We start from the raw sequence: 17,781 nt of genomic DNA, 5'->3' as shown, positions 1-17,781 counted from the left end.
AGATCCCAATTAGGATCCACTCCTTCACAATTTGGGGCTTGACGCCTATTACTGTTTGCATTTAGGCATTTCCATTCTCTCTCTTTTCCTCCTTTGGAGACACCTCGTTCGGCCATGCAATACAGGTAAGGATACTTGGCCATTGCTCCTTGGGAAATACCAAACATGCATTTTAAGGTTTTAAGATCTGCAGCCAAGTGCCATTCAACCTCATATTCACCATATCCTTCTACATAAAGCTTTTCGCCATTCGACTGCTGCTGGATAGTGGAAGGAAGCTCAGTGGGTCTCTGTTGGAACCTGTTAACAAGACGCCAGTTAAATTGTCTACAACATGTAATGGATAGCAATATAATATACTTTTTTTAAAAATGAATAGCACCTCACCTCAAATGCAGCCAGCCACCAGATCTCATTTTCGGATTGTACACTAAAGTGCCTTTCATCAGCATTACTGATACTTGCATCCAAAGCTCTATTAATTAAAGTCAAGCTAACCCTTTTCAGCTTCTGTCCTTTGATCACCTCACTCTCATCAAGTTTTAAAACAAATTTCAGCCTTCCATTGCACTCATGAACACTGATGTCATAAAATTTCACCATAGCCATTTGTAATTTTCGAACATCCATAATGAAATTGTTGAACTCTGTAAGCTCTATGATTTTCTGTTCCCCGCTCTTTTTAGTCACTGTCAATGTACTAGACACGTGACAAGGCTCTCCAACATGTTCGACCATTCCCAAGTTAAGAATATTTCGAGCTTTGTTCACGTGAAATGGTTTTGGAATGGAAATTACTGTTTTTTTCCCAAGCTTAGAATTGAAACCTTCTTTAACTTTATTAAACAACATCCTGTAAGACTTTGTGCTTATGTTAGCCATGTCACATATACCTTGTGTATCTGTAGGAGTGAATGCTTCACTTACCTTCTGCAAGGATTACTTTGCTATGTCTGATCGAAGTTTTGCAAACTTAGGATGATGTATTGTTGACTCCATGATGTTTTTTGTCAAAACTTTGCCAAATATATCAAAACCTTGCTCTTTTGGATCCACAACATCAACGATAGCTATTGCAGTCCATCATTCATCTAACTATACCACCCCCACACCCAATCTCCCATCTCCAAAAAAGGAACTAAAGATAAAAATGAAAAGTGAGTGCTCAAAGAAATTATAGATCCCATAATACGTGCAAGCTTTTACACGACGCTTCCATTGGCCACCTCTAACATTGAGTTCTTCCAATGGTTTGAACTGTCTCTTATGTAATCGAGCATCCAATGGCGTGTCTTTCAAATATTGTAATTTTTTGTTGAACTTTTCAACAAGTTGTTTTCTAAGGTATGCATTCTCACTCTCCAAAATGAAATTATTGATTTCTCGAACTGTCAAAATTTCATTCTTCTCTTTAATAGTGGCCTGCATCTTACAAATAGTTTGCTCTGCAAATGATCAATCTCTTTTTGTAACCCAGAACAAACTTTTGCTTTGTCCTCATATGAAGCTTGCAAGCTGTTGTGATCGATGCTAAGTAAAAATTTGCAGCTTCAAGCATTTTTATTCTGGTATCTCTATCACTCAAATGTCTTTCAAAGTTACATTGAATGATACTTTGACATTGACCAAACAATCTTTTGCAATATCCAAGCAATCCATTTTCACCCTCACACAAAAACTTGAAACTTGTCAACCCAAAGAATGATGGAGATTGAGAGGAGGTCGGATCTAGTGGGTAAATACTACCATCCAACAATAGGTCCATATTTTTCTTTCCTTCATTTCAAAGCTCAATAATGTGGGCTTTGCATGCTGGCCTAGACCAATTTCTCAGCAGGGAGCATAATCGGCTTCTACTTGGAAGTGGATATCCACCTTTTTCTTCTTTTGTTTCACAGGCTCCATTGCATTGTTCTATGCTTTAACAATACCAAAAAGCATCATGACCTCACACTTTAACAAAAAAAAACCAAAGATATTACACTTATCTCCCGTGAAGAAGATTGCTTCATTAAAACCAAAAGACAACATCACTAAATAATACCTCCTTGTCCATCACACAAACTTGTTTGGTATCCTGGATGCACCAAAATGTACACAATACTTGTAAGCACAACTCTCACTTGAAAAAGGTAAGAAATGGGATTGTTATTCATGCACAAGCAGGTAGGGCGCATGAAGAACAAATTCTTTTCCATCCTTTTTTCAAAACTTGCCGCCTCAGTCTCTCCTCAAACCTTGATGTATGATGAATCAATGTTCCATTGAATGTGCCATGAACTTGGAGGTAGGCAGGCACTCATGAGATGGAGAGGAAGACTATGGCGTGAGAAAGACAGGAGGCTATGAGCTTCCAAAATGGAAGGAATGTGAATGAGAAGAGAAAATCAAAAACTTCCCGCTCAAAACAATTCGGATTTTTGAGTGGTTGTGGTTGTGGTTGTGGAGTCGGGAAGACAACGAGGGAGACAATGCAAGATGATTGGTTGCAGGGACAAAGTTTGGTTCAAGTTTGGTAAGCAAAGTTGGCTTGGTTCCATTCAAAAGTGTAATGAAGAAAGAGAGTGGTGACTTTTTTCAATAAAATAAGGCACCATAGTGGGAATAAAAAACTACTTAAGAGGCATTGTTTTGAATTAAAAAACACTCCACATGTCAGTTATTAATGGAATAAAGAACTCCAAAATGACGCACCTACCCTCCAATATTATACGTGGGTTTACTGGCTTGCTTTGTCCACATCGCCATCCGAAGGGATCTGTTACAAGGTCCCTTTTTGAGTTCAAATTTTTCCTAATGTCTTGAGCACCATTGTGGTGGAAGGTGAAGAATACTTATTTCTTCATGACCTTGAAAAGGCAGTTGACTTAAGAATGGATGAATTCTTGGGCATTATATGCATGGGATGTGAGGTGGACCTTGATACGTCCAATCTCGGTCCTCACCTAGATAGTGTTATATTACCCCTTGGAGATCTATCGTAGAGACAATTGCTTTGGTCAAGGAAATTGTGGTTGAGACCACGGAGCAAGCCCTAGTTCCAGAGGAGAAATTCATAACCTTACAAGACAAGCTAGAGGCTGAAAAGAATAATATATACCCTTGTTGTTGCTGGAGTGATGGAGGAGACCAAAGCACCTAAAAAGGATAAGGCTAAGTTCTTGATCCACCTCTCTGTCCCCACCAGCACTTTAGCAAAAGAAGCGACATTGAGCAAGAAGTAATAATCGACCTTTGACAACTTAGAAACATTTGTAATTATGTATAGGAAAATAATTTGATTTTTCCTTTGATTGTTGCAGAGGGTGGTTGAAATTGACGCATTTGCTGAGAGAGGCGGCGGCGATGGACAGAGACCATGTCAAGGTCCATGGACATGATGCTGTGTTGATGCACTATCTTGGTTGGCTTCCTATGGATGGCATCGCCATTATCCACAGGGACTACACTCCTCAATCTTCCTTCACACTCTTCTTTTTAAAAGCCCTCTCTAAAGTGTTGTGTAGCCTCTATATGGCACGAGCACCAAATGTATAGCTTTGATTAAAAAATCCCTTGCCTTGGATGTTTTCGGTTCTGGATTTAGGAGTAAGCTTCTTGCTCGTATAGGTATAGCCAAAAGCATAGGCATAGAGGATCCTCAAGAAATAGCCCAATCACTCCTTGAGCACACTCTTCCCAATAACAAGAGAAGACAGCTCAATATTGTAAGAAAGCTTTTGTAAATATGATGTATCACTTTTTATTATGAATACAATACAGTTTTTACAAACTTATTTTTATCAAGTATATCAATGTTTTTAATAGTTTGTACCATCAATTTTTTTGTAAATGTATCAGAAATGATCTTAGGAGCCTGGGGGAGTAGTGCCAGAACAGTGCCAATTTTGAGCCTAGGAGAATAGTGTCAATTTTGAGCCTGCACAGCTGCTGTAGAGTCCAAATTCGCTAGCTTCCCCATTCCTTCAGGAGCAATTCTAATGCATTGGATGACAAATAATATGTTTTTACACATGATTAGAGGTGTTTTTATCTTGTAAATTATTGTTTTTCATAATCAATGTACTCAACTTCATTATAAATAATCTTGAGTGGTTGGGAGAGCAGTGCCAAAACAGTGCGAATTTTGAGTCTGCATAATTGCTGCAGAGCCTAAATTCGCAGTGTTCTGGCATAGCTTCCTCAGTCCTCCAGGACCATTTCTGATGCATGATGATAAAAAAAAGTATTTTTACACCCGATTAAAGGTGTTTTTATGTTGTAAATTACTGTTTCTCATAATTAGTGTACTCAACTTCATTATAAATGCATCAGAAATGATCCTGAATAGCTAGGAAAGAAGTGTCAGAATAGTGTAAATTTTGAGCCTGCATCGTTGCTGTAGAGCTTAAATTCGCACTGTTCTAGCATAGCTGTCCTAGTTCTCCAAGAGCAATTCTGATGCATTGGATGACAAACAATGTATTTTTACACATGATTAAAGGTGTTTTTATCTTGTAAACTATTGTTTTTACCAATTAGTGTACTCAACTTCATTATAAATGCATTAGAAATGATCTTGAGTGGCTAGGGGATAAGTGCCAGAACAGTGTGAATTTTTAGTCTACATGGTCATTGTAGAGGTCAAATTCGCATTGTTCTGGCACAGCTTCCGCAGTCCTGCAGGAGCATTTCTGATGCCTTGGGTGACAAACTGGTACATGATATACACTCCATGTTAAACAAACATGATGAGACCGAGACATTGTAAGAGAAACTTAAAATATTAACTATCAAAAGGTTATAAATGAAAGCCAGATAGGCTTGTTTACAAAGGGGATTTTGAAACAAAAGAGTTGCTTCAAAAAGAAGGTTAACATCTAAGATCTCTAGATCGTGTCTCGCTCACTTCGAATACGGCGAGCTAGTTGCATGTCCTTAGCAGAAATGGTAATCCTCTTTGCATGTATTGCAAGGAGGTTGGTGTCTTCAAAAAGCCCAACAAGGTAAGCCTCGGAGGATTCTTGCAATGCTTCAAGGGCATTCCCCTGCACATGGAACTTTGTTCTATATCGTTGGAGAATCTCCTTCACTGTGTGAGCAAAAGGGGCTCTTCTTATCAGCAACTCATTGTTTCTCTGATAAAACTTGATTTCTTGTAGAGCCCTATGCTCTTGGTGCATCCTTCTCCTTGGAGCTGTCTGTGTTGTGTTGGTGTGTTGGCGAGGTTGGGACTTCCTTGGCTTGAAGAGCTTGACCTTTCTACGCTTGCGCGCACTTACAGGAACCTCCTGTTGGTCTCTCTCATAGTCTAAATCCTGTTGCTGCTACTGCTGTGGTACTTGTGTATCAAGTTCCTCCCAGGTGGGTAGGGGACCTTGTCTTGGTAGTAGGGTTTTGCCACCTGTGGTCTTGCACAATGTAGGAATGTTTTCACCAACTGAGTCGAACTGCTCATCATCGGCCTCTCTGTCTTGATCTCTGGGGTGGCTGTATTGTGGGGTCTTCTTCACGCACTTGCTCCCACTAGAAGGGCTTGCATGTGTGTGTGTTGGTGTTGCTGTGGGAGGAGAATTGGACTCTGGTGATCCCATTGGGCGTGTCCCATAATCCAAGGGGTCACTCTCTTCCGTGGTGTTGCCAGTATGTGGTCGTTGGATGCCTTACACTGTGTTTTGTGAAGGCATGGTAACACGTGCAGTGTTCTTGGTACGTGTCATATCCATGTATGACTATGCCTATTGTGCTAATGTGGTGATGTGCTAGTGTCCTTACATGGGTGCCTACGTACATCTTGAGCTCAAGCTCTCTAAAAAAGTGAAATGAAAATGAAGTAAGAGAAGGAACTATTAAGAGCTTTTTTTAAGGGCAAAAAAAAAACCTAACGAAACTTATTTTCTTATCCTTATTACATCTAGATTTGTGTTGGTGCGTACACAACCCAACACCTCCCTTGTCTCCTCATTAGTGCACGCCAAGTACCATGCCTATGGGGAGCATTGGTCTGCAACCATTCAAGCCGAGCATGACTTTTCGCAGCCTTGCGTGCCTCTTATGCAAGCTTTGGTTGTTAGGCCCACTCCCTAACCAATATCCTTCCAAAGGTTGTGCGATAAAACCAATTGAACATCTTCTCTTGTAGATAGTTTGTACATGTTCCTCCTGCAGAAGCTCCACCTCCATGTCTTGTATTTCTGAAATAAAATCCTCTTACTTTATAATGTGATTTCTCCATCCCTTGGGTACTCTACATGTTGAGCGATCCATACTTGTTCATGAAATATGCACCATGCGCATAAACTATGTGCTGTACAAATGACAATAGAATTTAATTAGAAAAATTCCACGTTATAACACCAGTTTATTTTTTTTATTGTACAACTTACCATATAGTGTGTTACTACGATATGTTATTGGAATGATGCTCGTTCTTGGGCAGTTTTGCTACTTTGATTCATAATGTGAACCATATTATTAAAATTTTTCCAAAGCTGTTTGCATATATTTACAAGAGCTGGCATTGGACAATCTGCATTTGTGGTGATTGCACATAGGTCTCTCCAGAGTCCCCAAGTCTTCTTTGAATTCTCTATGTTTGCTGGCTACTCCAAAAATCTCCTTGCCTCTGCTTCAGTTATGGAGACCTTTTGAGAAACCTCGTATGACATACCAGAGGCCTGCTTGTTCACTTCAATTTTCACATTTCCACCATGGCAGTCCAGAGAATTCAAAAGATGCTCTAATTTACCAAGGGCTGTAACTTTCCTCTCTTGTGTAGGCATTGTGAATGCATAATCGATATGGCACTTAAGCGATCGATTGAAGATTCTCATGGATGAAGTGTGCAAAAGTGAATATTCTTTCATGGAAAATTAATGATGGGACTCCAATTTGAATACCTGTTTGGTTCTCCTAGAAAATCAGGAGACATGACACCTTCCACCCATCTTGCATTTGGTTGTTCCTGATCTTCATCATCAGTTGACTCGGTTGGATCTACTGCATCTTCATGTAGCTTCTTCCCTTTCTTTTGGGACCTTTCGAGGCATCCTTCCTAACCCTTCTGCATACCTTTTCCATTTGTGTTTTTTGATCTAGGAATATCAATCTGAGCATTGCAATATGGACAAGGCCATATTGATGTCGTGCCTTGAGCACAACCCATCATGCATTTAATTGTCTTTAAATCTCTCCCAAGATGCCAATCCACCTTGAACTTTCCTATGTTTGTACTTTGGTTATCATATTGTTTGTTGAAAATCTCACTTTTTACCATGCCATCATACCCAAAATTTGTCCGATGACCAAACCAAGTGAGCATGAAGAGGAGTTAGGCGAGCATATGGTGGGGTCATGACCTCTCCACATGCTTGCAAAGTTTAGTCACCGTCTAGGACCCTTCCACATGGTTGCAAAGTTTGGTTATTGTCTCCTCCCACGTGCTTGCAAAGTTTGGTCACCATCCGATGATGTTTGGTACAGCAAGTAGATCTTGTGGTGTAATTTTCATGTGTGGTAGTATTAGAGAGGCCATGGAAAATCTTGGTTTTTACCATGCCATCATACCTAAACATTGTTTGATGGTGACCACACTTTGCGAGCATGTAGAGGAATCTTTCTGATGAGCAAACTTTGCGAGCACTTAAGGAGGATGTTCCCTCCCACATGCTTGTAAATTTTGGTCACCATTGGATGATACTTGGTATATCAAGTAGCATCGAGTGTCCAGTTTTAAAGGCTCTTAGTGTTTGAGAGGGCAAGGAACATCTCTCTTTTTACTATGCCATCATACCCAAACATCCTGTGATGGTGACCAGACTTTACGAGTATGTGCGAGGATCCTTGCATATGCTCGTAAAGTCTGGTCACTGTAAGATAATGTTGGTCCCTCCTCCTCATATGCTCATAAAGTCTAGTCATCATTAAACAATGTTTGGTATATTATGAAGTTTTCAGTGTGTAATTTTAAAGTTTCTTAGTGCTCGCGAGGTGGTAGTGAATCTTTCTCTTTAGCATGCCATCATATCCAAACTTTGTCCTATGGTGATTAAACTTTGCAAGCATATTGGAGGGTCCCCTTCTCCACATGCTCGCAAAGTTTGATTACCATCAGATGATATTTGGTAAATCAAAAAATACATAATGTGTAATTTTCAAGTCTCTTAGTGCTCTAAAGGCCATGGAAAATACCACTCCTCACTTGGTCATCTTACCAAAACTTCATCTGATGGTGGCTAAACTTTTCAAGCATGTAGGGAGGTCATTTCCCTGCAAAGTTTGGTCATTGGGTCCCCTCCACATGCTCATAAAATTTTGGTAATCACCAGGGGAAGTTTGTGTATGATGACATGGTGAAGGAGCGGGATTTTTCATAGTCTCTCAAGCAATGAAAGACTTGAGAATTTCACACAGTCTGGGCACTACTTGATATACCAAGCATTTTCCAATGGTGACAAAATTGTGGGAATGTGGGAGGGGACTCCCTCACATGAACAAAGTTTGGGTACGATGGCATGGTGAAGAGAGAGATTTTTCATGGTCTCTTGAGCACTAAGAGACTTTAAAATTTTAGATAGGGCACTGCTTGATATACTAAACATCGTTTGATGGTGATCAAAATTTGTGAGTCTAGTCACCATCGGATAATGTTTGAAAACGATGGCATGGTGAAGAGTGGGATTTTCCATGGTCTCTTGAGCACCATGAGACTTGAAAATTGGACACTAGACGCTACTTAATATATGATCCCTCTACATGTTCGCAAAGTTTGGTCACCATCAGACAAAGTTTAGGTATGATGGCATGGTGAAGAGAGATTTTCCACGGCCTCTTGAGCACTAAGAGACTTAAAAATTACACACTGGCACTACTTTACATTCCAAACATCATTTGATGGTGATCAAACTTTGCGGAGCATGTGGGGGAGTTTCTCAACATGCTCGCAAGGCTTGATCACCATTGGAGATGTTTGGATACGATGGCATGGTAAAGAGCATGATTTTCAATAGACAATATGATTGCGAGAGTGCAAAAAAAAACTATAAACCATGAACATTAACGAAAATGCAATGATCTTTAAAAAAGACATAACTCATAAAATATAAATATCATTTGAGTACATCAGAATGTGAGCTAACCCAGTTACTTTAGGTTTAGTTGTATCAGTAGATTAAAGAACAATGTAAATGAGATACCAGTATGATGTAAGTGAGCTAATCCACCTAGTCTCCGTTTAATCACTATCAACGAGCACCCAATCAATATCGCCATCTCTCATTAGAGGTCATTGAATCTCTTCTCAGAGTTCAAACTCAAAGGTGATCGTAAGCTGGTGTTGGTGTTCTCAAGAGCTCACAAGTCCCATTAGCTACCACAATCCACTTCCTCTCTCGATGTCCTACTATTATAAGACGTCTTTGTCTGTAAACCCAAAATCTGTAATCAGCAATGTTCTGTGCTTGTCATGCTGTGCGTGTAATCTCCTTCGTTGTAAGGATACAGTGCTCATAGGAAGAAGCATTGCTGTCACCACTATTGCCCATGCCAGTGGGACCATCATCACCCACACTTTTGTGTGCTATGAGACGGCTCTTCGGAAGGACTCTTTGGTATCCATCAAATTCGTGAACTTTGTCGTCGATGGCATTGACTCATAAGTCACTAGTTGATGTAAGTAAACTCTAGAGGCTTGCCAGTCCTAGCATCAACTTGAGCGAAGCCTGAGTGAAGGTCATCAATGCCAAGAACTCTGTATGTGGCCAGCTCGACTCGTGCTCGGCAAGAGGGACATGTCGAGAAATGTAGTAGCTCTAGTGATGTAGGACAAATGGAAAAAAATATCCACATCCTAGAGAATATCCACCGGTACTATCTATGTCCTTGAGGCATAGAGTGTAGCAGGCGTTGTGGAGAAATGGTGGTGCATCTAGAGGGTGAGGTCTGAAAAAACCTCCATAATGAATACAAGGATAAGTAAGGCATTGTTACATCAGAAGACCTGCATAACTCCCAAATATGTAGGATTCTTTGTCTCAGTCCTAACTTGCTTAAAAAAATTAAGTATACAAAAAATTTATTAGTCTCTGTAATTAGGTATAGTATAAAGAAATTTATAACTAATTTAGACCTTAATTATAACTCTTTTACATATCAAAAGAGAGACCTACTAGGTGGATATCAATCTCTCTCACCTGACGTGCCTTTGTAGTGGTTGTCTCTACTGTTTACAATGCTACTCTAAGACGATCAATCTTTGGTGTTGTCTCTAGCACTCTCTGTCTCAGTCCTAGCGTGCTTTAAAAATAAAGCATACAAAAGTTTATTAGTCTCTATAATTAGGTATAACATAAAGAAATTTATAAGTTTAGACCTTAATTATAACTCTTTTACATACAAGAAGAGAGACCTGCCAGGTGGATGTCAATCTCTCGCCTGCTGAGGTGCCTCTGTAGTGGTTGCCTCTACCGTCTGCAATGCTACTATGAGACAATTAATCTCTACTCTTGTCTCTAGCAACTCTTGTGTGAGTCTCTCTTGTAGATGTGGGACTTTACATGACACAATCAACCATCGTTAATTTAAAAATATAGAAAAGAAGATGTTAAGATCTAAACAAAATTTGAAAAACCTAAAGAATCAATGTTGATGTATAAATACCTTAGCATCTATCGGCATCGATTGTGAGAATATATGTACCATGCGGTGGATGCTCTTAGTGGTACTATGCATGTCAATCTCCATGTGAGCGCCTAGTGCTTCGACAGTAGGTACAAACCTCGGTTACTGTGATGGACACCGTGAGAGTAGTCATTTCCATGGTTGTAGCTGATGGATGTAAAGAATATAATTTTAGATGGTAACTTACAAGAGGAAGTTTACATGGTTCAACCACTACTAAGATAGCAGGATTATACACATGCAAATTTCATTCGCAGGTTGCACAAAGCCTTATATGATATGGTCACACAAGACAAGGAAGTATCTTGACACTATTGGATTTTAGATATCCAATGCTGATTTCTCACTTTATGTGGGAAATCTTGATAGGGAGATTATGCTAGTAGTTATCTATGTGGATGAATTGATTTTCATCAATGTCGTAGGTGAGAGTGATGATAACATTCATGAGATAAAATGCTTCTTGAGAAGAAGTCTGAGATGAAATATTTGGGTGAGTTGTGATAATTCTTAGATATAGACGTAAATTAAATATATGATGGGATTCGGATTTTCTCGAGGTAGTATGCATTGGATATATTTTTGGAGTATGTGATAAGAGGGTGTACCATAACTAAATGCCATTAGAGTAGATACATGGCGTCTAAGGATAGAGGTGATCTCTTGGAGGATTCTACTATTTATAAGTGCATAGTAGGTAGTTTGATTTACATGACTATCACCAAGCTAGATTTACTCATTTGATTGGATTTGTAAGATAGTTTATGCAAGAGACCTTGTGGAAGAATTTTAAGCTTCAATGCAAGGATATAGAAAGAAAATGTACTAAGAGGTCTACAATTTTATCAAGAAAGACCTTCCTTGAGACTTCTCACTCAAGCCCCATGATACATATAGGGGACCTTTGTCTTGTAGCAAAATTTGTTGTTGGTTACCCTCAATCAGCCTACCCACACGACACTGTGCTTTCTAGAGCGGACACTTGGACAATTAATATCATTTTATAATTATAATCCCAAACTTATACATCAACAAAACATGTTTGGTTGAATGAATAGAGATAGATGAAATGATTTACCACTAGGAAGTCATGGATTCAAAACCTTGGTGCCACGCACCTCTGTCATGGAGCCAAACCTCCGGTTGAGATCCTTAGGTCTTGGATTAGAAACTAGAACTCAATCATCCTCATAGTAGTGTACACAAAGTATCTACTCCATAACTACCACTTCGACCTGTAGGAAGAAGACATGCCTATAAACACCCTAGAAGTAGGCCAATGGATGTTGCAGAGCTACTCATTATCCCTATTCAAGTGGGCAGGAAATTTCTCCCTCTATGGCCCCAAGACATCCAAATTTCTCCCTCTATGGCCCCAAGACATCCAAATGCATGATGTGAGTTGAGCTCCCATACCTTTCCTTTCATCTCTATCTATTGCTCAAGATCATAGTTGAGTTGCTTGGTTAGCTCCTACTAGGACAATGCAACAATTAAACCTAAATCCATGATGTCACCCTTAGGTGCTCATGAAGTTGACCTTAGTTAAGAGTTATCTGATAAAATCCTTGTTAGTTTGGGAGGGAAATGAATCTATATTGAACAACGGGTCCCTTATAAAAAAAACTTTTAAATGTGTGCTTTAATCATGGAAAACATGAGCACTTCATTAGGAATTTCCTAAACAAAGAAGAAAATAAAGTGGCCATTCCAAAGAAGAAAGTTCTCCTAGGTGGAAGCCCAAGGATTTCAAATAGTCACTAGGAGGGGGAGAGTCTAGGGTGCCCCCCTTCAAGAATCCCCTAAAATAGGGGAATAGTAATTGATCATCTTCTTCTAATCAACCTCGAAGATCTCTCACAACTCGTAGAGGATATTAAAAAAAAAGGAAAACATAGAGTACGTGCAAAATATGCCACCAAAAATAAGACCTTATGCATAAGCCTTTTGCATAAGAGCCATAAGTCATAATCCTAAAGAGTATGCATACTAATCCTAAAGAATATGCATACTAAGACTAAACACCAGTACCCAATGGGGTACAAACAAGAAAAGTATAATTAGAAAAAGAGCATGTGGAGATTTTGTGTGAGAGCTTTAATAGAAAACATGAGATAAATACAAAAACGGTGAGATGTCAAGGTAAGCATGAGATCAATGCTAAGGCTTACGCATTAGGCTCATGCTAATCCCTAAATATTAAACCGGTTGTAGGCTCATACATTAGGCTTGTGCTAAGCCTTATCCATTAGGCTGATGATATATGAACAAATCCTTAAATATATAAGAATCAATAAAAACCACAAGCATAAGAAAATAATCATATGCTTATGCATTAAGGTTCTGTGTATGCGTATGCTAATAAGCATAAGCATAAAGCTTTATGCAGCTTTATGCATAGGCATGTGCTTATGCATATTCGTTAGGCTTTGTGCATACTCCTTATGTAGAAGTATATGCTTTATGCATAGGAATGACCTTTATGTCTTATGCATTAAGTCTTATGCTACATGCTTCATTCTTATGTTTCATGCTTATGCATAAGCATGAGCTTTATGGTGTATGCATAAGCATACCCTTTATGGCTTACGCCTCATGCTAAGTCTCGTACCTCATGCTTATGCTGCTTCCTCATGCAAAAAGCATAAGGTTCATGCTTTTGCCTCATGTTAAGTCCCATTCCTCATGTTTAGGATTATGCATCATGCATATGCATAAGAATGAGCTTTATGACTTATGCATAAGGCTTATTCTTCATGCTTATGCTTATCATAAGCTTATGTGTATGTTTCATGCTTATGCTTCACTTTTATTCTTATCATAAGCTTATGCGTATGCATAAGCATAAAGCTTTTTATTCATCATCATATGCTTATGGATAGGAATGAGATTTATGGCTTATGCATAAGCATATGCTTTATGTTTTATACACAAGCCTTATGCTTATGGATATGTTTTTATGGATAAGTGTAAAGCTTAAGCATATGCATAAGGCCATGAGAACAAGCTTAAGCATTACTATATCCTACATTCTGGCACACCCAAGGGTGCAATAAAAAGATAAGATGGATGAGCACAATTATGTTTAGGATCTTACCTCAGAGAAGATGCCTTAGCTCCAAAAAAAGTGAAAGATCTACAATAAACAAGATGCAAAAACGAGAGCATGAGGCATTTACATGAGCCTATGCATGTGTAATCGTATGCATATAAGCCTTATGAATTTGATTAGGCTTAAATGCATGACTCCTAAAACATGAAAATCCTTACGCATAAAAATCCTGAAATATATAAAAACCCTCCAGAAAAAGAGAGTCAATAAAACGAAGGGATATATATTACCTTAAAGGGGGCTTGCAAGTGATCAATTGGTGGTGTCATAGGAGACTCTACAAAACACAAAAGAAGAAAAGAAGGGTTTGTAATCCTGATTTTAATTCTTATCCTAATCCTAATCTTGAGAGGGAAAAAACTTCAAGAGAGAGGAGAAGGAGAGGGGAAAGAGAGGGAGATGGAGGTGGACATTGAGAGGGGAAGGAGAGAAGAAGAGAAAGAGAGAGGAAAGAGCTAAGCAGAAGGAGAGGGAGATAGAGAGGGGAAAGAGAGGAAGGGAAAACGAGGGGAAGGAGAGCGGAAGAGAAAGAGAGGAGAGGAGATGCAGATAGAGAGGGTGAATAAATAAAACATCTCATGAAGGTGAAGTTTTCACAGAAAGCTTGTGGGAGGTGGAGAGAGGATGGTTGGCAACACCCTGCACATAAGTCACCTCCATATATTTTGGTTTTTGGTGCTCTATTTTTGGGCAATGTTGATTTAGGCATGGGGTCCTTTTTGTAAGTTGTTGCTGAGTAGCAAAATAATGCTGTTGGATTTGGGAGGGACACTTTAATGAGAGCAAATTCCCCACCACAGCATGGTTTGATGCTGCCATTAAAGACTCTTAGAAACTTCTGAATGATGTTAAAAGAGAAGTCACTAAAATTAGTACAGCTACGTGGGACATGACCACTTTGGAGGGGCACACTCAGCTGTATGCTGAATACATTTAGGTGAAGGAGAGTCCAAAGAGCGAGGAGGAGATTAGTTGTGAACACCTCAGATTTTTTCTAAGGGATTGGTAACCTGGCAAAATAGAGAGGCCCTCCAAGGAGATCTTTGCCAACCTAAGGAAAAATGTTGAGCAGGACTACATACCCATGATGAAGGATGCCAAGGAAACAAAAATCAATCCACAGAAGAAAACCTTTCCAAGGTTGAAAAACATTTTATAAAGATTTTTAGCCTCCCATCGGAGTAGAGTGAGGAGAGAAGAGAAGCCTTCAAAGAGTTTCTTAATATCGAGAAGTAGTCATCCCTTAATCACTGGCTAAACAACTGGAGGTGTACATCTTTGTGATGGAGCTGGCGCCTCTCTGAAGGTCAGTAAAAGTGCTAGACTTGATGGTCTCCCGATGAATTCTTTGAAGCCTTCAAAGAGTTTCTTCTATCCACAATCAGACAACTTGTTCTACAATAGTTTGTAGATAACACAAATGGGCTGATTCACAATGACCTCCAATCCATTAAGACCTTTTGGTTTTGCATGGGCTGATTCACAATGACCTACTATCCATTAAGACCTTTTGGTTTTGCATGTGAACCTTCTATCTCACCTAAGGGTCAAATATCAATCACAACAAAATCGGGATCAAGGTGCTTATGGAGGGATGCCTTGATTGGCTTTTGCACCAAGGATGATGTAAAGTGATACAAGGTCATATATTTAGGCTTCTGGGAATCCCAATAGGGTTTAAGGTAACACTTCATCAAAGGTGGGCATGGGTCTTGAACAAAATTAAGGCAAAATTTAACATATGGATGGGCTTCCGACATGGAATGGCAAGTGGAATCAAAGTTTTGAATTTCATCCTCATGGCCTCTATTGTGTACTTCAGAGTTGGGGTGATATATGGGACTTAAATGAACGAAACTGGAGGGAAGACAAGTGGCTCAAATAGACCTACAAACTGAAGGAGGAGGACTTGGCCCTTATTAAAGATAGAAGGGATCCGGATGTTGGACTGGGATAAAGTGTCTCTAATTCAGTGCAAAGGCATCTTTTTGGGGTCGGATTACATTCTCCATGTTTGCCATATAGAGATTGATGCCTCTCCGAGTCTCCTCTACACTTAGAATAAAACGAACCCATCTTTTCCTGAACCTTGGTTAGGGCATGTCCTCCAGATAGAGGACAGAATACTCTCACTTTTTCCCCTTTGTCTCAAAATGAACATAAAGAAAAATCAAAGATAAACTTTTGGGATGCCATAATAGCAATGGTCCTCCAAGAAGAAAGAAAGATGGCATTATCTATCCTCAAGTATTCATTGTTATTGTTTTTATTCAAGCCTAATAATGCAAGTTTGAAGTTAATTGCATAAACAGTGATTTGGCTCTTGGATGATAGAATTGCCATTCACATTCATTAAAATGAATGTGCACTAAACAATTTGGCGGCCGGCATGGGTAGGGCGTAGGACAAAATCCTCCACCCAAAATATATCGTCATTATTGACTCAAACTCACACTTTTCCTTGTGTCGCTAAAAGAGTACACACGGTGTCAGAAATACACTAACTAGTGAAAACTTAAAGAAGAATGTGCTTCAAACTTGACTTGTTTTTATTGAAAAAATGCATAGATTAAACAGTTTTATAACTAAAGTTTTAGAACTTTGAATCTTCGAATTCAAGGCTATGCAAAATTGAAACCAGGTTTTCTATATTTCAGCCGTGAAAACTACACTAAAGGACTGTTTTTTTTTTTCCTGACATGGAGCACAAAGGAAGAAAATCAAAGAAGAGCTTTCATAGGAAACGGTCCTCCAAAGATGGCATTAGATAACTATTCTCAAGTATTTATTGTTATTGTTTGTATTGAAGGCCAACAATGAAGGTATGTTGTTAATTGTATAAGTAGTGACTTCTCTCGTGGATGATAGGATTGCCACTTGTTGAAACGAATGATAGCATGGGTGGGGCATGTGCTCCACCCGAAAATGTATCCTCAACCCTAACGCAAACTCTCACGTTTTCAGACAGACTAAAACCCTCAATTCTCACAAGGGCAGGGGCAGTTCTGTCTGAGCAGATCACGTCTAATCACAGGATGTCACTGATAAATTTGTGCAGGAGACGGACAAGGCGACTTTGGCAGAAACAACTGGGCTGGATCAGAAACAGATAAACAACTGGTTTATCAATCAACGAAAGAGGCATTGGAAACCCTCGGAAGGCATGCAGTATGTGATATGACCAAGAGCCGTGATGATTCACTGTAATGCAAGCATGTAGATAGTAGCCCATGGACGATACCTTCAATTTATTCAGCTCTGCATTATTATTGCCAGGCTGAAAACTTGGCGATCTTCAGGAGGGCATCAGATTTCCAGGTTCATAATATGCTGTAATTATACTGTAGGCCGCCGCAAGACGCAACTATTTTACCTGCATATGCTCGTTCGTTGTGCTTCATATCATTTCGGAAATTATGAACCATATTTGAAACTGCATCTCTGTATCTCTGTCTCTGTCTCTCTCTCTCTCTCTCTCTCTCAAGCAGGCCCCTCAGAGAGAGATACTGTTCTCTCTTGTTTTCCTAATCCTGCCCTATTTAACAGTAATGGTGGTTCAGACTAGTCCACACAACCGCAGCTTTGCATCGATTAGGCGCTGGATTAAGAAATGTGAGTGAAGAAAGGAGAGTTCGCAGGCTGGCGAACAACAACATTGAAGTGATTAAAAGCCGGCGAAGGATATATTTTCCATTTTCATGCATTATAGTTCTAAAACCCAACATTTATCATACATGTTTTCATCATCAAAACCAATCCAATTAAGAAATGGCACATCTATATCGACCAAAGAGTGGAGACGCAAGGGAACTATCAATGTAAGCTGAAAATGAAGCGATAAATTTTGAGTGCAAATTTGACATGAGGTTGCAAAGGGTTAAACTATGTACTCTTGTCAAATAAATCATGCGTAATTATCACTATATTGTAGTTTCTAGAAAATCCATTCTATGCTTAGACCTATAGCAATGTTTTGATCTCTCTTGTTTGTTGTGTTAATCCAATTGCATCCC

The 17,781-nt window shown here is 39.3% G+C and overlaps 1 protein-coding gene across 1 annotated transcript in view; it reads left to right on the top strand.

The window, feature by feature from the left end:
• Positions 1–17,206, top strand: part of LOC147621340 (homeobox protein knotted-1-like 2) — a 102,404-nt gene extending 85,198 nt beyond the window's left edge. The window contains exon 5 of the mRNA XM_086824071.1: positions 16,827–17,206. Within this exon, the coding sequence (XP_086680197.1) occupies positions 16,827–16,949 (123 nt within the window). The 3' untranslated portion in view covers positions 16,950–17,206. The remainder of the gene's footprint in view (positions 1–16,826) is intronic.
• The last annotated feature ends 575 nt before the right edge of the window (positions 17,207–17,781 follow it).

Source organism: Cibotium barometz, chromosome 30 (genome assembly GCF_041138505.1).
Source record: "Cibotium barometz isolate CiBa-2024 chromosome 30, ASM4113850v1, whole genome shotgun sequence".
NCBI classification, from domain to species: domain Eukaryota; kingdom Viridiplantae; phylum Streptophyta; class Polypodiopsida; order Cyatheales; family Cibotiaceae; genus Cibotium; species Cibotium barometz.
The sequence above is the reverse complement of the archived record's forward strand: the minus strand, read 5'-3'. Positions and strand labels throughout refer to the sequence as shown.